Genomic DNA, 19,606 nt, shown 5'->3' with positions numbered 1-19,606 from the left:
CAGGGGCATTGGCTGAAAGACAGTGTTTTTCATGGCCACCAAGAAACCATTCTGATCGTTTCTGAATTGCAGGATCTCTGACTGGTTCTCTTGTAGGGGTGATTCCTGGGTTCTCTAGTTCAATAATCTACTGTAATTGATTGTCACTGGGAATGAAGGAGCTTTCAGGCTAAGGTGGGGTGGGATCTAAGGGATTTTAACATGAGGAGAGTAAGTCAGCAGCGTTGTGGTTGTCTGGGGTTGGGGAGCAGTGGACGCCCAGCAGGCTGAAGCCCCTGTTGACACTCGTGTTTTCTAGGAAAGAAGAGATTCGGACATTACTGACATGGTCCCCACCCCCCATTATGCCGAGCCTTGGGAATGGGCCAGGGGCCCTCTGCCCCTCTGCCCTCCTCAATAAGGTGTTGAGATGAAGACTTTCCAGATGGCTAGAGCAGGTGCGCTGACCAGGTGGGATGGAAGCAGAAGGGGCTCCAGGAATAGCTACCTCCGTGGTGCCTGAGCACACCTGGCCAAGACTCTGCGATAAAACAGAAGGACCACTGGCCAAAGCCGGGAGGTGCAGGAAGTGTCTCCACCTCCCTGGGCCCCAATCTCCCTGCCTACAAAATGAGGGTCCTGGCTCAGTGATTCTTTTTCTGGTTTTCAGTGCATTCAGAAGTCAAAGTCTCGTTCACTGATAGCCAGTCTCGCGCTCACGCTAACTCCCCGCACATGCGCTCCTGCTCAGGGCATTCTCACGGAGTGAGAGGCCCCAGGAAGCTGCGCTGCACTGCTCCACCCAGCCGTGTCTTACATTCCAGGGGAGCGTCTCCACAGAAGGCTGTCGGCGGTGGCTTCCGTTCCTTGGATCATGGAAAGGAGGCACCATTGCCCTTAGAAGCTTTGCTGAAACTTGAAAGACTCCAGCCTGCTGCCTTATTTGTTTATTTATTTGTTTACGTGTTTATTTTTGAGGGGCTGGTTGATGAGCACTGGCCTTTCTCTCCTAATCCATGAGAGTCTGTGCCTACAGCCAGCGCAGGCTGTTGGTGCAAGATCCGGGTGGGGAAGTCGGTTCGGTGGCCTCCTGAAGGGGACATTGGGTAGGTCTAACCACACCAACCCTTCTCCAGCTGTCACTGATAGGGACGACCCCTCTTAGGGTCCCTCTCCTTGGGGTGTCCAGGCATCAAGGTTTGGGGACATTCCGACCCCATAGGTAATAAACAGTATCACGTGCATTGATCGCTGCCTTTCCCCAGAGGGTCTGCCTCAGGAAGAAGGTGAGTGTCCGTGAGGCCCAGAGGGGTGGTTTCACCCATCAGTGGCCACACTGTGAGCAGACTTCCAAACGCAAGCCAGGTGGTGCTCTCTCACTTTCCACAAGACTCGCCCCTCATCCCCAGCGCCCTGCAGGAGCACCCAGCAAGAGGCAGCCTCAGGGAGTAGGTGGCCTGCAGCTCATGGGTCTGAGTTTGAGTCCAGCTCGTGTAACAGGGCCACCCTGGACTTAATTTCTACAAGAGCTGATTTGAGGTCAGGCGGCAGTCCACCCTTCCCTTATTTGGGGTCTTTTCTGCTTTTGGATTTCCACTCCTAGACCTGCACTGCTGATGCTGTTCTAAACATGCCGTCATTTAAATATACCTGGTCTCCACGAGCCACTAGGGAGGCTGCTGTATCCTGGCGACCTCCTCCCTGGGCAGCGGAAGAGAGCCGGTTTCTCCTGCATTGATAGGTCCCTGCCCTCTGTGTGCTGAGCAGGGGGCAGTGGGCCGGCAGTGAGCCCCCCCCCCCTCCCGGTGGTCGGCCAGTTCACCCAGGCACATTTACAGCCGTGTCTGTCTGGCCTCGCAGACTCTCCTGCTGTCATTGGGGCGGGGATTTTTATTCTGCTCTGTAAATATAGGAATGGGACCCACTCCCCCCACAGCACAGCCTGCGAGTAGGCAGCAGAGTTCGATTTCAAATCTCCCATCTGCTCCCTGAGCAGTGTCACAGCCTCTTTAGTCTTGACTGGCCAGGGAGAAAAAAAGGAGGCACCTGTGACCGTCTTAGTTTCACTTGGCCCCCTGTAATCTTTCACAGCTGCCTGTACGTTTTCTACTAGGGACCAGTTCTGGAAGGATTTCTTGGTGCCAGCCATAGAACTAGAAATTGTTTTGTGGTGGTTATGTCTAGAAGAAAGAGACAAGGCAGTGAGGGCTGGGCTGTGGCAGCTCAGAGCAGAGAGTGGGACTAGCCCTGACTAAAATGCTCTGAGTCAGGCATTTCTGGCTTGCTGGAGTGTGCCACCCACATTTCCCCACAGCCACGGGGCCTGGCACAGTCCCGTGACGGCCATTCCTCCCGGCGTGCTCTGCGGGGAGCACTGGCCTCCTGGCTTGGAGAATCTGGGGTGGGCTGGGCCCAGCTCTTCCCGGCCTGGTGCCTGAGCGAGCCCAGAGGCTCAGGAGGAAGAGGAGAGCAGCTGAGCCGATCCAGGGTGTGGTCTGAGAACACGCTGCTGTGGGGAGAGGCTGAGTTGAGGGAACTTAGGGAAACCACGGCTTTTTATTATTGTTATTATTACTTCAAATCTTAGTCCTCCTCTTCATTCTCAGATGGCCTTGTGTATTTTTAAATATTCTTCTGATGAGAACTTTTTCATCCTCCCACCATCAGGCACACCACCAGCCCACTTGCATCTGGGCTCCCATCTGTGCCCCCCCTTCCAGGGACAGTGGATCCCATCCTGTCTTTCCTGCTCAAGGACTTCACTTTTTTGCTCCACCCTCATTTTCTTTTGGCAAAACTGGTCAAAGGGATTTTTTTTGTATTGCTCTCCCCTCCCCTCCCTTCTTTCCCTCCCTCCCTCCCTCCCTCCTTCCTCTTTCCCTCGCTCTTCTAACCACAAACACTCAGTGCTGTATAATATACTGAAGCCCCGTGTACAGCTCTTACCATCTCTTGGACCATCTTGTGTCCGCCAACCCAGCATCCCTCTGTTATCTCGAAGCAGATCCCAGGCATCCATCAATTTTTTAGTAAACACTGCTCAAAGATGAGGATTTTTTCCCTCACATAACCCAGTAATGCCACTATCCACCTTAAAAATGTAATAATAATTTTTTCTCAATATCATCAAATATCTATTACGCTTTCAAGTACCAGTTGCCTCATCAGCATCATTTTAAAAATACCTTGTTTGTTTGCAGCAGGATCCAAATAAGCTCCGACTCTCCTTGCGCTCCGGCCGGGCTCTCGTCCCTACCCCTTCACACCAACTGCTTCCACCAAGGTTCCCATCACCTCCCTTTATGTGGGACTGTGACCCCATGAACTGATCACTCCCTCCCTTTGGGAACTTCCTTCCCTTGGCTTCTGGAGCGCGCCCTGTCCAGGTTTTCCACCCGCCTCACTGGCTGTGCCTTCTCAGTCTAAAGCAGCAGTCCTCAGCCCTGGCTGGGCATTACAATTACCTAGGGAGTGTTAAAAAGAAATGCTGGTTCCTGGGTGCCACCCCCAGAGTTTCTGATATAGTTGATCTGGGAAGGCACCTGGGCACTGTTCTGTGCCCCCAGTTCCCCAGGTGGTTCTGTGGTGCAGACTGGGTGAAGATCCCTGAGCTGACATTGGACTGACTCGGCACTCAGACGCCCCTCTTTCCGCATTTCCAAGATGATCTCATCCAGTTCCACTTTAAATCCCATCTCAAGGCTGATGGTGCTGACCTCGCCCTGAACCCCAGACCCATTTATATAGCTGCCCCGGTCTCAGGAACTTTGCACCTGCTGCCCCTCTAACTGGAATACTCTTTCCCCAGAAATCTCAGGAGTCATTTCCTTAGCGAGTTCTTTTCTGACCCCATATGTATAACCCATCCCCTGATCCCTGCTTTGCTTTTTTTTTATAGCATTAATCCCTGACATGATATTATGTATTGGCACATAGTTTAACTCCGTCTACCAGCAGAATGTAAGGGCAAGGATTTCTGTGTAAGACTAGTATCTGATATATACATGGTGGGTCCCCAGTAAATATTTGTTGAAATATATGTACCTCCAAGGCTTGAGTCTCCTCTGCTAGCCACGGCTGAACTGAGCTTTGGGCAAAGAGACAGCTCCCAGCCCAGCCTATCACGGGTCTGCATTCCTTTCCACCTCTGCTCGGGGCTCTAGACCAGAGGTCAGCTAACTTTTTCTGTAGTAAAGAACCACATCGTAAATATTTAGTTCTGCAGGCCATACAGTATCTGTTGCATCTCCTCAACTCTGTCATCATAGCGCGAAAGCAGCTGTAGATAATACAAAAACAAATGACTGTATGTATTCCAGTAAAACTTGGTTTACAAAAATAGGAGGCAGGCCCACTGGCCATAGTTTGCTGACCCTGAAACACTCAGTCTACTTGACAATCTGATCAGCAGGATGAATTTCTTCCCAGAAGCCAGGAAACTCCTCCTGGAGCAACTGTGCCTTGTGTTACCCAAACGATGCACGTCCTCGCTGGGAAGGGGCCATCGTGGGGCAAAAGGATGGAGAGAGAAATGGGCAAGCCTTCCTCTTAAAGAGGACGCACTGGCTCTTCTCCTGGGCCCGCCGTCCGAGCAGAAGACACTGAGCTCATACGCACCGCGTGACGTGTAAGGGAGGGGGCAGCACTTCTCATTCTTGGGTTCTCCTACAACACGTCAGAACAGTGTGTGACATTTTATATACATTATTCATTCAGGGAGCTGGAACCCAGGTTAGATGAAATGATTAAAATCCGGCTCTGCCACTTACTCACTGTGACCTACTTTTATGCGGGTGCTGTGATGATTAAATAGCGTTCGCTAAGTACATCATCATCATAGCTGCTAACATTTATTAAGTGTCTTCAAGGCATTATGCACTTTGATAAATACAGTAGAAGTAGTTTCTGAACCCTCACAGCAACCTTTAGAGAGGGTACTATTACTGAGTCCATTTTACAGATGAGGAAACCGAGGTTAGAGAGGTTAAGTAACTTGCCCAAGGTCACAGTGAGTGAGAAGCTGAGCCCACATTCAAATCCAAGTTGTCTGACCCGAGTCCACACTCTTAGCCGCTCTGCTGCCTTCCTAGTGCATCTACGAAGCACTCAGTAGACGATGGCTCTTAATGGTAGCCAGTTTTGGCTTCCCCAGCAGATAGTGTGTGTGACTGAGGAGTGATTTGGAATCAAGAGTGGTAATTGTGTTTCTAGGCTGAATTATGTTCATTATACCCCTTCCATTACGTCTGTTGCTCAGGAACCCTCATTTATTCGATGTTTGCTTTCCTCCCACTCCCTGCTTTTTCAGGGCCTGCAGACTTACTGGTGCAGCCAGTGGCTACTGGCTGAACACCTCTGTATGTTGTGTTTCGCTGACCAGCTCCCCAAGTAGGAGCTCAAGCTGTTGACAGCTCCTAAAGTTCTTTCCTCATTGATTCACAGACATCCCCTCTCTTCTTCCTGCTCCTCTCAAGAACCGTGCTGGTTGTAGCATTGATGCAAGATCTCCTTTTGTCCCCTGAGATAATGGAAAATTTGTATCAACCTGCTGTAAAAGAGTGGTGAAAGAACAGGCTTTGGCACCACCCACTAGTGACTAGTAAACAGACTATCAGTCCTTGAGAGCAGAGTACATTATCGTGTCTTTGCACCTGAGCTTATGTTTAGCCAAGTGCTGTGTCATTAGTTTAACTAAGATTGGGTTCATTATTCTTAATAATCTTGGTTAATGTTTATTGAGCACTTGCTGCTTCCCAGGACCTATGCGAAGCCTTTTGCATGCTTTACCATTTGCTCCCCTACACCAGCACTGTCCAGTGGAACTTTGCTGCAGCGACGGAAATGTTGTATATCTGCATGTCCAAGACGGTAGCCACCAGCCACGTGTGGTCATTGAGCATTTACAGTGTGACTAGAACAACTGCAAACTGAATTTTCTATTTTGTTTAATTTTAATTCATTTAAATTTAACTAGTCACATATAGCTAGCTAGTAGCTACTGTATACAGAGAGCTCATCTCTAAACAATCCTTTTAACCCATTTTACAGAAGAGAAAAATGAGAGTTAGAGGGTTAAGTAATTTGCTAGAGGGGCTCAATTCTATTGGGTCGTCGGGAAAGTCATGACGTATTTTTCTATGTTTTTCAATGCAAAAATGCGTCATGACTTTCCCGACGACCCAATAGTAGCAGAGCCAGGGTTTGGTTCCATGATTCCTGCCGGGCACCCCCTCTCTTCACCACCGTGTTATACATTCTTTCTATTATACCTTCTGCAGGAATTCTCTCCTGGTCGCAGACTGTTCTCTGATGCATAATACCATGTGTATGTATGCAACCCACCTTGAACTAAATGTGCACAGACCTATCTAAAGAAAGCTTTAAAACTCACCAAAGGATATAAAAGACCTGTATAAGTGGGGGAGGGGAAATCCATGTTCCTGGATGGGAAGATTCAGTATTACAAGAATACTGTTTCTCCCCACAAATAATCTCTGGAGTCAGTATAATTCTATTCCAAGCCCAAAAGGGAACTGTGATGAAATTTGATTCTAAAGAATGTGCCAGAATAGTCTAAGCGGTTTTGAAAAAGTATAGTTGGGGGATGGGGTGGTCTTGTTCTGCACAAATCAAAATGATGACTAAAGTGAAAATAATTAAAAATGGGGGACTGCCATAGGAATAGACAAAGGACCGATTAAAATATTCTAGAAAAGTGGCATAGTAAACCGCAGATCAGTGAGGGACCGTTAATAAGTGTGGGAAATGGGCTGTCCATCCAAAAAATAATAAGCTGGATCCTTATCTCATGCCACGTATAAAGATCTAAACCTAAAAAAAGAAACCAAAAAAGTCCTAAAACAATAGAAGAATAAAGGTACTTTTGTGATATTAGATTGAGAAAAATGGGAAATTATAAAGGAAGATAATGATAGATTTGACTACGTAAAAAATAAAAATTTCTCAATAGGGACAAAAAACACCAAAAGCAAAGTTAAAAGGTCAGCTGACACTGGGCAAAACACCAAAAAACCAAAACAAAACAAAAAAACCCCATGGCAACAAACAGGGTTAAACCCTTAAAAAACAAAGAGCTGTGACAGATGAGTAAGAAAAAGACAGGCAACCAAGAGAAGATGAGTAGAAGTTATGAACATGCATTTCACAGAAAAAATGAAATACAGGGCTGGCCGAGTGGCGCGATGGTTAAGAGCTGGCTTGGGACGCCAGAGGGCCCCGGTTCGGATCCCACATATGAGGGCCAGTGACACTGCCCTCACAGCTAAGATGCTGAACAACAGCTCAACCTGGAGCTGGGCTGCCGTGAGTCGCCGGCGACTGTGGAGGCTGCAGCCCCTGTGGCAGTGGATTGCCATGGGCTACCGTGTGTAGCCAGCAGCCAGCGTGAGTGGCCAGCAGCCGCAGTGAGCAGCCGTCTAGAAGCCGGCAACTGATCTGCCTCGCCCGGGAAGAACGCAATGATGGTGCCAACTTGGGCCAGTGAAGCAACGTCCTCCATAACTAGACTGAAGAACAAAACGACAGCAACTTGTCTGTTCCCCTTCCCCCAATTCCCCAGCACTGTTCCCATCCCCCCAACTTCCCAATAAAAATCTTAAAAAGAAAAGAAAAAAAAGAAATACAAACAGTTAATAAGGACAGTCAACTGCATTAGTGATCAGAGAAATAAAATTTGAAACAATTAGGTGCTGTTTTTCGCCAGTTGGACTGGCAGAAATTAGACTGATTATGTCCTGTGTTGGCCAGTGTGGTGGGAATGTAAATCGATCCAAACGTTTAGAAGGGCAAATGGCAGGTTCCAGCTAAACTGTAAATGTGCGTGTTCTTTAGCTCTGTTGTTCCACCCTAAGCACTTACCGTGCAGAATACCCACACAGGAATCCCCCCATGTTTGTCACAATAGTTCGTGTAATATCAAAGAATTGGAGACAATAGCCATACCTAACAATGGTTAAAGTATGATACATCATATTTTAGAATACACTGTGACTATGAAAAAGAATATAGTGGATCTGTATATAATGATATGGAACAGTATGCTTAATACAGTGTTAAGAAAAAGCAAATTTTAGAAATTCATGAACATAGTATGACCCTAGTTGACTTTTTTTTAAGTCTATGTATGCAGGAAAAAAATTGTACACACACCCAAGCTGTTGACAGTGGGGAACAGGGAGCAGGAGGTCTTTATATTTATACCCACCTCCATGTCGCTTGCATTTTTATGATGTGCAAATATTGGTCAGGTATCTGGACCTAAGAAAGGAATCTGAGTTCCAGCCATGGCTCCCTCACTGAGCTAAAAGTCATAGTGAAGAACTTAACTTCTGCCGGTCTTAGCCACCTTCTATGTTTAAAAATAAATAAATAAACATTTAAAACTTTTCCATGTTTTCCAAGCATTACGCTGGGTATGGCTACTTTTATACTAAAGAAAATGCATAAGCCTGTTGTGCTTTTTTTTTAGTAAGGGAGTGAGTGACACTAGATCTCTAAAGATCCTTCTAGCTCTAACATCTCAGCCTCTCTGATCTCAGATTTACTTGGATTTTGAAATTTTAAAAAAAGAAAGAAAAAAAAACCTGGACATTGACTTTGTGGTTCTAAAATGTGCAAATCTTGGAGCCATTCTGAGAGGGAGTTGTGCAATTTTCACAGGCATGTTGCCCTTCCTCTCAGTTCTGGAAACCTTTCCTCCTGGGGCTCTGTTTTGCCAGCCTCTCAGGAGAGAGGGCAGACCCGGAAGGACTGAGGTCTTTCCCGGCCAGCAGGCCTGCTGGGCTTACTCTGGGCCACAGAGAAGAGAGACTATTTTTGTTGTGGGGGCTGAATGGTTGGCCTCTCACCAAGAGCGCGTGCCTGTTGGTGTGGTGGATGTATCTTGCCTGCTGCTGCCTTCTCCACCGCTGCTTCCAGAAAACACTTGAGAACACATTTGTCCAGCGCCAAGAGCTTAAACCTGAGATGAGTGTACAGGGACGAGTGCTCTTTTTTTGTGTCCTTCCCCTTTCTGGCCATTGGAAGGGCAACAGCAGACCAGAGTGTGGCTAAAATGAAGTGGGAAGGGCTTCTTCTAGAGCTTTACGTGAAACGGGCCTCTGCCTCCTAACTGGCTGCAGAGAACTCAAGTCTGAGTATCTGGGCTTTCTTAGGCTTACATAAGCTGATAGAGCTGCCTCACCTCCCTCAGCGGGTAGTGTTTACCCGGTGGTACGCCTCATCTCGCCTGCTGTTCAGATCTCCTTTGACCGATCCAGCCAAAGAACAGTGTCCTTGGTGTAGGGCTTGACATGAGCCTGGCACGTACCCAGCCTGGTCAGGTTCCTCAGGCAAATCCAGTGGCCCATGTCAGCCTCTGGCACGATGGCCGTTGGAGCAGGTGCCCCGCCCATCAGCCCTTAGCTTGTGCAGACAAGCAGCTCGAAGCAGGGCCACCGTGTTGCACAAGTCCAGGGTGGAAGGCATTTACACTGACACTGGGGCTCATTTATGGAGAGAATGCTGTATGCGGTGCCCCTGGGGCTGTGCAGCTCGGTGACCCTGGCTCGAAGCCTGGGGCCTCCTGAGACCTACCCATGGACTGGGACCGCCTCTTGGGGCCTGGGCTCTAAGGATACAGCCTGTGGCCCCCAAACCCTCCAGTGCCAGATGAGCAGGGTGCAGGCAGTTTGAGGTTGATGCCCTCTGTCATCACGAGAACATCGTTTGACTGGCTTTCTCAGCTACCTTCTCGATTCCGGGGCTCCTGTAGCCCTCCTCTTTATCCATTTCTAACAGGGGGTGGTTGTTTTGTCCCCTTCAGTTGCAGAGCTACTTTGCTGCATGTGAAGACGAGACCCCTGCCATCCGGAACCACGATAAGGTCCTGCAGCGTCTGTGTGAGCACTTGGACCATGCCCTGCTGTACGGGTGAGCTGGGCTGGTTTCTGGAGAAGACGGTGGGCACAGTGGGGCACAGCCAAGGCCATAGGAGCCTCCGGGGAGAGTCTTTCTGCCTTTTCTTTCTTCTTTCCCTTGGCAGAACGAGGCTTGTCTCTTCAGGTGGGCCGCAGGCTTCCCGTAGTTATCCCGGTAAATTGTCTCTGAGCAGGCGTCCCTGAGTGGGAGAGTTAGCAGCAGGTGAAGGCTGGTTGCCTGTGGGTCCTGCTGGGGATCCATTGCTTCCAGCCGTGAGCTCACGTCTGACATGGAGGCTGATGGACCAAGTGACTGCGGTGTCCCGGGGTGGCCCCATGCAGGTCACAGCTGTTCCTGTCTTCCTTTCTCAGACTGCAGGACCTCTCATCTGGCTACTGGGTCCTCGTGGTGCATTTCACCCGGAGAGAGGCCGTCAAGCAGATCGAGGTGCTGCAGCATGTGGCCACCAACCTAGGGCGCAGTAAGTAGTGCGGGGTCGACGCTCAGAAGGACCAGCTCCACCCTCCCGGTGGGTAGCTCAGGGCTCATGTGAGGCCTCATGGTCAGCCCTGGGAGGCAAGTTGCCTTGTGCCCAGGGGCAGTGGGGCGTTCAAATGCCACACCCTCCATGAGGCCTTGCTCCTCCCTGCATGTGGCAGTTTGTTGGAGTATCGTGGGTAGGATGACGGACAGCGAGATGCTGAAGAGAACCAGACTCCTATCGAATCCCGGCCCGAGCACGTAATCAGGAGTCTCGCTTCTCTCCCTGAGCAAGGATCAGTGTTAGTTGGCCTACAGGATCCCACAGAATCCTTGCATTTCTCCACCCATCTGAAGTCTGCAGTCTGCCCTCTTTATCAGAGCTTTCTGGGCATCGACAGACTAGGGCCTGACTGGGAAAATAAAGATTTCAGGGGTTACCGCACTCCCAAAAGGAGACAAGGCCATTGGAGTGTGTGGTCCCCTCAGCCATTCTTTCTCCCTTTCTGCCCTCGCTTGGCACAAAGAAGCCAGCACGCTGACAGACCTTCCTTCAGTCACCCCTGCCCTTGTTCGCAGGCCGGGCCTGGCTGTACTTGGCCCTGAACGAGAACTCCCTGGAGAGCTACCTGCGGCTGTTCCAGGAGAACCTGGGCCTGCTGCATAAGTACTATGTCAAGTGAGTGTCTGGAATGGTCCGTCTCCTGTAGCCCCAGAGCGCCCCTTGAGCCTTGTCCCAAAGACTCTTGTTACCTGCAGCACCATGTTGTGCCACTTCAGGGGCCTGGCCTGGCATTGCATGCTGAGGGCACATCCGTGATAGCCAAAGGGCCATTAGAGCCTTGCCTGTTTAGCTCTGTGGTGCTCTGCCCCTGCCTGGTCCTCTTCCCAAGGCCTCCAACCTGACTAGAATGTTCAGCCTTTGCTGGGTTGCTGCAGGAACAGAGTACTGTTGAGAGCCACACCGGCCTTATGTTGCAGGCTCCATATTGGAAGACACTGGCAGTAAAGTGCTGTGTGGCCTCAAACCCAGTAGGAGAATACTAGAAATGGGTGGGTGAAGGCTGCATCAAGCTGGGTGCCCTCCAGGGAGGGGGGACGTCACATGTCCAGTTTCAACACTGCAGGCTTTGGCGAGGTAGGGCCAAGCTGGTAAGCAGACCCAGAACCGCCATTGTCCCTTCTCATGTCTTGCAGGAATGCCCTCGTCTGTAGCCACGATCACCTGACTCTCTTCCTGACCTTGGTGTCTGGGCTGGAGTTTATTCGATTCGACCTGGATCTGGTGAGATACCCTGGCTCTCGCTGTTTGTGGGGGCAGAGGAGTGGGCGGGGTGGGCTCGGGGTTTCATTTTTCAGGCCCCTGTCAGGGAACCTGTTGTGTGTGACGGGGTCTGAGCCTTGTTTATTCAGGTGAGGGAAGGGTTCCTGGTCTGAACAGTGGGAGTGAGTGGAGGCCGTGACCCTCTCTTGGCTTATTTAAGTCCTGGTTCAGCTGACTCCTTCCTGTCTCTGTCCCGACTTGGAGAAAAGCCACACTGCCTGGAGTATTTTAGCGCTGAAGTGCTCTCCTTGATGCTTAGGACATAGTGTTTGAGAGGGACAGGCAAAGTCATCCCTGCGCCTGCTGGGTCCTGGAAGCGTCCCCAGCTCCATGCTGCCCAGCCTCCCTCCCTGTCCCGCACGAGAGGAGTATGGTGCGGGCTGCAGAGCGCCTCTCGGACTCATCGAGGTGGATGCAGTTACTCCATCTAATCGAATCACCGTCCTAGGTCTCTGCCCCATCAGCACAGACTGAAACAGGAACTTGGCTACTGGAAAGTAGTTAGAAATTGGGGACAGTGAGCAACTCTACTAGTAAAAGAGGTCGAGGAGGGGTTTGAAGGCGTGGCTGGGTTCTGTTACCTGGTGGCCTCACGCCACAGCTTTAAGAGCCATCACCATGCACATTCCTGCTCTTAGCGGCTTGTTTCTGAATTCAGTGCCTTAAGCCCATTGATTTCCCAAAGAAAAACTAGCATGGGGGAGGGTTCGCCCGTGGCCCGCGAACCGGGACTCTGCCATCGGCGGAGGGCCTTGTTTTTGGTCCCCCCGAGGTCTCCTGCCACCCAAACCTGCCTCTGCCTCTCTCTCCTCAGGACGCCCCTTATTTAGACTTGGCCCCCTACATGCCTGACTACTACAAACCTCAGTACCTGCTGGACTTTGAAGACCGCCTCCCCAGCTCGGTCCATGGCTCGGACAGCCTGTCCCTCAACTCCTTCAACTCTGTCACCTCCACCAACCTGGAGTGGGACGACAGTGCAATTGCCCCATCTAGCGAGGGTAAGTGGCCCCAGGGCAGGCAGGAGCCAGCCTGTGCTGTGAATCGGATTCAGGAGCCATTTTCGCCTGGCTGTGTGACGTCTTCCTTGGCTAGTTTTGGTCCGGTGGTTGAAATTTTAAGTGAAACAGGATCGGCCATTTGCCAAATCATCATTTCCTGCAAGTCCCTGTGGTGGCTAAAAAACTGATTCTGAGGACAAAAAGCCAAATGACCTTATGAATGTTAGACCCTTTTCCAGAAGGCGACAAACACATGCCCGGGGACAGTTTTCTGAGCTAGGAGGAATTAACAGTGTGACCTGGAAATTCTTCCTCCCGTAGCCGGGGTGAACATTTCCTGTTTTGGGGAGATTGTCCCATGATTCTAGGCAGAAAGGGGCTAAGGAACCGCTGGAAGAAGAGAGCCAGATGGGTGCAAAGTTTAGGGGGGAACCTCCAACCTGCCGCTCTTTTTCATGAGTCCATCTGATTTCCGAGTCCTTGTGTGTCAGCCATGATGGCACCCATTGCATCAAAGACTGAAAAAGACTCGTCGCGTCTGTAGGTCATTTTGTTGTCTTGATCCACCCACTTATTGGAGCAGCCTGGTTCCTTTCAAACCTTAGGCCTCTGTGTTCATTTATAAAACTGGCTGTTTACCCACCTTCATCCCATGGGGAAACTAGATCCCTTCATTACTGCACCCCAGCTTACCTCCAGGGAAGGGGATCCAAGCACCAGGTCAGCCCCAAGGGCTGACCAGAATTGCATCAGCGTTGAGACCTTGACCTTTTCCTTTATTTCTGATTGTGCCATGGGCCATGTCCTGGGAAGAGGGCAGTTACTTTCAGATTTGCTGTTAGCAAGACTTGCATTGCTTGTCATAGAAGCAGAAGGTGGCAGCTCAGTCTCTTTGGGTTGGGCTCCTGGGCTGCCTCAGAGAAGCCAGAGGGTTGGGCCTCAAAGAAGCAGCCAGACTGCCCATGGATGGAGGTGTCCCCCTGAGCCCACCTCATCTCAGCTGCTGGGTGTGGCGGGAAGGAAGGCGAGGGAGAGAGAGGGCAGGTGCAGGGCCCCACTCTGTTCTCTGCCAGAACCAGGCTCTGTGTCCTCGGACGCCTTTCTCCCTGGTCAGAGGCTCCGGGGCCCCTGCCTGAGCTGAGGCGTTGGGGTCCTCATGAGGTTGTTAGAGAACATGTAGGAAGTTTAATTTTTTTTCCGCTCCTATTTTCTCCCCATGCCTCCTGCCCTGTTGTCCCCACCCTCCCTGCCTTTCCACTGCCTGTTTCTAATCTCCAGTTTTGTCCCTCATTTTTGTAGATTATGATTTTGGAGATGTGTTTCCAGCAGTGCCGTCTGTACCCAGCACAGACTGGGAAGGTGGGACAGACTTCTCTGTTACCCTCTTTTCCTGTTTTGCAACGTTTCCATGCCAAGCTTGCTGCATGATTCAAAATCAGCTCATTATTTATAACAATGTCACTGATCATAATAAAGCCGAGTTTGGTGTTCTAATAGATGGAATTCTGCAGTAGGAGAACTAGACCTTTAGCCCTAGGCAAATTCCTTCTTCCAGGGCAGGACTCCTGCCTGTCTGCAGTGGCCAGGCAGAGTCACCAACTGCTTTTCGGGGACACACAGATCACCCTTCCTGATTCTGATGCCAGTTGTTGCACCAGATGTCTGTAGGGAACTGCCAACTGGTGGTGGTCTGACTTGTCTGAAAAGTGATGCTTTTGAACACGTGAGTTGTCAGCTCCTGTCGGTCAGATGTGCTCCTGTGTTAGAAGCATCAAGAAGCAAAGACAGAGGGCTTGATTCCTTCAGTCCATTCCTCATGGCTTCCTCTCGGGTATTTTTTAAAGAGATTAAGGTCCAAATGAGGGAAATTGCCCACACACAGCTGAAACTTCCTACAGGGAGATTCTCTGAAGTTTTAAGGCAGATGAAAATAAAATCGGTCGGCCCTTCCACTGTGTCCACTAGGTGGCAGTAATGCTTAGACATATTCCTGCGGGCGCCCCCACTTCTACTCCTGTGAAAGTTCACGAAGCTATTCCCCACGTTCCCGTGATTACTCAAACCATAGGGCGTGTTTCTGAGAAAGTTAATGCTTCCTTCTCAAGTCTGAGGCCATAACCAGGCCCCCGGATTAAAAAGCCTCTTGCCCTGTGGGCTACTTCCGCCCAGGTGGAGGTGGGGGTGCGGCCTCTGAAGGAGGAGGGGCAGGCGCTGGCTCAACTCACTGCCCCAGAGCTGGCCCTTCATTATTAGAGCCATGATCTCTGAGTAATGGATGACAGACAATCTTTTCCCAAGTAATGTGCCTATGAAATTGCTTAAGTTTGAGGGAAATAAGATATAGCATTGGGAAAAATAAGTTACGTCATCTGGCCTAGAGAGTAGCATCGAAGAGTCCTACGTTTTAGTTAAGATCAACTTGAAGTCCAGAATTCCATCATGACATCATCTATCCTGTGACCTCTCTGCTTGCGGCACACAGGCTGGGCATTGACATTTCCCCCCTGGTTCTAACAACTAACTCCCCTCCTGACCCAGCTACTTGCTGCAAGTGCCTGCTGCAGTCTCTTGACAAGCAGGGCCTGACCTTCCTCCGCAGCCCTGCAGAGCTCCCTGTGGCCTGAGAACAAATAACGCTGTTGTCACTGCTCGTTCGGGCCAGCTGGGCTCCGGGGCAGGGTGAGATTGGTCCCAGCAGTGATCTCCGACTTTCCCGAGTTCCCCGAGCACGAAAGACGTCCTGAGCGTGCCCTGGCCGCCCAGCTGGGGAGGCTAGGTCTTCTCCTTAGACCTGGAGGAAAGCAGGATGCGGGGGCAGCTCCAAACTCTGGGTCCCGGGGTGGGGGCTGGGACAGCTGTTCCATGGTCCTTGGCTCACAGGACATGTGCAGACCCCAGCCTTGTCACCCACCACATCCGGTGGTCTGCACGCTCACCTCTCGGATTCATCCCATGAGCATCTGCAGATCTCCAGGGGCTGGAATGAGAATGTGTGGGGCTTTGCAGGAACCTTCTTTGAGACCGAAAGGCAAGGTTGTATGCATCTGAGAACTAAGGCTCTGGGGTCCCAGGACATCAGAAGAAAGCTTCATATATTGCTGCTAGTGTTTTTCTGGCAGAGCTGGCAATTGCTTTTAGCCCCCTCCTTTGTCCTTATATTAAAACACAATGTACTTTTTAAAAAATATGGATGATGTGCTGTGTCAGCAGACTGCTGCCAGTGATTTCTAAGATCCACTAGGAAGTTGACGCAGCTGGGCCCTTCCAGATGAGGCTGAGGGCGTCTCCTGGGCAGATAACGATGCGTGTGAGCTGGCTAATGGAGTGTGAACAGCCTCTGCCCCTTGCTATTAACCCTCCTCCAGGCTGTTCCGCCAGCCAGGCCTCAGCTCTCAGCTTGAGGGGCTCCCATCTGCCACCAGATAAATGCACTGTGTGCTCTTCCTGCTGGTGCTCCCTCCTCCCCGTGTCCTGTTCCAGGGACCCGGGATGGACGCTTGGGGTAAACCCGCTCCTCTCGGGAGCAGCCGCGTTGTCCTCCACCCGCCCGGGTGAGAGTGCACTAGTAGGCCAGCTGAGGTTTGAATGAAATCGGGTTCTCAGCACCCCCCTTACAGAGGCACTGATCCTGCCCCCTGGACTGTGCTGGTGGGTTGTCAGGGAGACAGGCGGCCGATGAAGGGCCCACAAGGCATCTGTTGGGGGGCAACCCCTCGGCACCACTTTCTGGCCCCCTCCACGTCTCCTCTTCTGCTCCGGCTCTTTCTCTCTGCCCCCCCCTGCTCCTCACTCCTGGGCTCCCTGTCCTGTCTTCTCAGCCTCGGCCCTCACTCTACACCCCTCATTTTCTCTGATCTCTGTTCTCTCATTTGTTCCTTTTTATCTGCCTCTGTGGGGGGCCCTTCAGAGGACTTTGGGTATCTCAGCCCTGCCAGTGCCTTGTGGTGCTAAAGGGGCTCCCTGGTACCCTCTAACATCCTCGTGATGGTGGCCTCCAAGGTTAATCCAAGAGGCATGTGGCCCGTCTCCTCTTCAGGTGTCACGGCCACTGCCCCTGAGGGACTTCAGCCTGGAGCTCTCAACTCAAATGTGGCCAAATTGCCGTAGTTCTCAAGAGCCCTGGTGGCGGTGATGATGGTGGTCCCTCCAAGTTGCTCTTAAAGCACAAATCCCATGTCCTGTTGCATTGGGGCTTCTACTCTTGAAATAGGTCCACCCCAATCAGATCTCCCTGGGAGGAACTCACCTGCCTTCCATGAGATAAGGCATGGTTTCGGGGCCTGGGGTCCCCAGATGGTGTGTGATGGGCTGTCTCCTGTTGCCCATTCTCCCAGATGGGGACCTCACAGACACTGTCAGTGGCCCCCGCTCCACTGCCTCAGACCTGACCAGCAGCAAGACTTCCACCAAGAGTCCCACCCAGCGCCACAACCCCTTCAACGAGGACCAGGCAGAGACCGTGTCCTCCTCCGACACCACCCCTGTGCACAGCACCACTCAGGAGAAGGCGGAGTCCCCCACCCCGGACATGCCAGATGCCTGCACAGAGCTCGAAGTCATCAGGTCAGCAGGGGGGTGCCCAAGAGAAGTTGGGTGAGCATCCTGGTGTCCATACCATCTACTCCGAGTATCACGTTTTAGTCCATGCAGACTGGGACCCCTTGAGGGAAGCTGGGCATCTTCCTGAAGACTAAGGACCCCTCCCCTCCTTGGTAGTACTTTCAGCAAGAGGAAACAGCAGGCCCGACCCCAGAAGACGGGACACAGGCAACAGCCATGGCTGGCTTCTGGGGTGCTGCCCAGGCTGCTGGGGCGTTGGTCCCATCCATCAAAGACCAGAAAGCACCTTCAGACAGGACCTCTTTCCAAGGGAGTTTTTGGACATTAATGCACAAAAATTTCTGAGATTTGTACTAATTCTAGTTCAGCTCATTCAAGGAAAAGTATCTTTGTCATATCAACAGGGACATGGAAGGGAAGGAGGTGGCTGATAAGTGGGGAAACTCTTGGCTCAGAGCCTCCCGGGCTCCCTGGTCTCCCTGGTTCCTGCTTTTGAAATTCTCCGCACTGAATAAGAAGATGTGTATGTCACCTCCCCAGAGGCTTGCCGGCCTGAGACAGGAATTGCTCCCCCAAGACCGGAGCCAGGACTCATTCATTGAGCCACTCAGACCCGGGGTCGCTCAGCCAGGCCCACTCCAACCAACTTGGAACCAGGGGATGGGTGCCAGGAGTTGGATTCAAAGACCTTGAGCACATTTGCGGTTGAATGGTCCGTGATACCCAATGGGAGGTGAGGTCAGCTCAGGGTCCATTGCTCACGTAGGGAGGGGCCATTGGTCTCACAAACTATGGCCTGTTCCCTAGAGCACAGCCAGCTGGGTTATAGGACCCGCTCAGAGCCTCCTGTGGCTGCTGCCACCTGTGCCTCCTCAGGCTGGTCCCTGCCTCTGCCAGCCATGGGGGATACCGTGGAGCCTGAGCCGCTATTACCCCCAGCACTGCCCAGGACCCATGACGCTCTGGCCATGCCCTCAGAGGGCACACGCCCAGAATCACCTCTGTTATCAGCCCTGTCTGTCTGATTTCCCTCACTACCGTGGTGCTCAGATATTCATTTCTCCCCCATCACTTCTGTCCCAGGGTCACCAAGAAAAAGAAAACTGGCAAGAAGAAGAAGACCAGGTCAGATGAGGAAGCAAGTCCACTTCACCCAGCCTCTACCCAGCACGCCAGCGCCAGGAGGGGGGACGGTGACAGCCGTGTCAGCAGCCCCGGCCTTGGGCGGGGCTCACCAGACACCACCTTTGCTTCCTCCCAGGAGGAGGGACAGGGACCCAGCAGCACAGCTGAGAGCAGCGAGCGCTCCGAGCCCAGCCAGATGGGTCTGCTCATCCCTGAGATGAAGGACACCTCCATGGAGCGCGTGGGACAGCCCCTGAGTAAGGTCATCGACCAGCTCAATGGGCAGCTGGACCCTCGCACCTGGCGCTCCCACATCGAGCCTCCAGACCAGTCCTTTCGGACCGGCTCTCCGGGGGATGCCCCGGAGAGGCCACCATCTTGTGACTTTAGTGAGGGGCTTCCAGCCCCAATGGACTTCTACCGCTTTACCGTCGAGAGTCCAAGCACTGTTACATCAGGTGGCAGCCACCATGACCCTGCAGGGCCTTGCCAATCGCTGCATGTTCCTGGTAGCCCTGCGGCTGCTGGCCAAGAAGAAGAGGGAGGAAGAGGAGGAGGAGAGGAACAGGCGCCTCGGCCCCTAGGGGACACCCCGGGGGAGGCCCAGGAACCAGAGACCCAGGACCTGCAGACTGAGCTGCCCCTGGTCAGTGAGGGACCCGTGCCTGAGCTGGAGCGTGGGACCCAGGAAGCTCTTTGCCAGCTCAAGCAAGACCAGCCCAGCCCGTGTCTGAGCAGCGCTGAGGACTCCGGGGTGGATGAGGGGCAGGGGAGCCCTTCTGAGGTGACTCACTCGGCGGAGTTCAGGTGAGCAAGGCTGTCTGAGCCCCTTGGGTGAGAGACGCTCCCAGTCCTTGAAGCAGGGGACACTAGGTGTCTATCCTCCAAGTAAACTAAGCCTAACTCCCAGGAGGAAGATCTGTTCTGGGCTGGGAGGTAGGAAGGGGTATGACCCTCCCCTCCCTCATTTTGGCTCCTGGTTGGGGGCAGAGCCACCACAGCTGCATTGCCGCCGGGTGCCTGGCCTGCCTCTCCCCTTCCCGCTCCTGCCCCAGCCTGACACAGCGCCCCCACACTTGTCCCTCCCACAGAGTAGACAACAATCACTTACTCCTGCTGATGATCCATGTGTTTCGAGAAAACGAGGAGCAGCTCTTCAGAGTAAGTCCCAGGAACTCGAGAACTCGTGAAAGCCAACTGCAGGGCGAGGTGGGACGGG

At 52.1% G+C, this 19,606-nt stretch overlaps 1 protein-coding gene across 3 annotated transcripts in view; it reads left to right on the top strand.

Moving 5' to 3' along the window:
* The window catches only part of PLEKHM2 (pleckstrin homology and RUN domain containing M2), a 33,786-nt gene that overhangs the window by 8,607 nt on the left and 5,573 nt on the right, over nucleotides 1-19,606 (top strand). For 2 of the 3 annotated variants that reach the window (XR_002125390.1, XM_019654901.1), the window contains exons 2-10: nucleotides 9,803-9,909; nucleotides 10,269-10,378; nucleotides 10,957-11,056; nucleotides 11,575-11,662; nucleotides 12,516-12,702; nucleotides 14,002-14,061; nucleotides 17,037-17,265; nucleotides 18,346-19,194; nucleotides 19,479-19,548. Coding sequence is in view for 2 of the 3 variants with exons in the window: in XM_019654901.1 (XP_019510446.1) it covers nucleotides 9,803-9,909; nucleotides 10,269-10,378; nucleotides 10,957-11,056; nucleotides 11,575-11,662; nucleotides 12,516-12,702; nucleotides 14,002-14,061; nucleotides 17,037-17,265; nucleotides 18,346-19,194; nucleotides 19,479-19,548 (1,800 nt within the window). In the remaining variant the exon portion in view is untranslated. The remainder of the gene's footprint in view (nucleotides 1-9,802; nucleotides 9,910-10,268; nucleotides 10,379-10,956; nucleotides 11,057-11,574; nucleotides 11,663-12,515; nucleotides 12,703-14,001; nucleotides 14,062-17,036; nucleotides 17,266-18,345; nucleotides 19,195-19,478; nucleotides 19,549-19,606) is intronic. The other variant, XM_019654902.1, reaches the window with a different exon arrangement.

The sequence above is a fragment of the Hipposideros armiger genome, unplaced genomic scaffold (assembly GCF_001890085.2).
Source record: "Hipposideros armiger isolate ML-2016 unplaced genomic scaffold, ASM189008v1 scaffold_232, whole genome shotgun sequence".
Taxonomy (NCBI): domain Eukaryota; kingdom Metazoa; phylum Chordata; class Mammalia; order Chiroptera; family Hipposideridae; genus Hipposideros; species Hipposideros armiger.
This window is presented reverse-complemented; position numbering and strand designations above follow the sequence as displayed.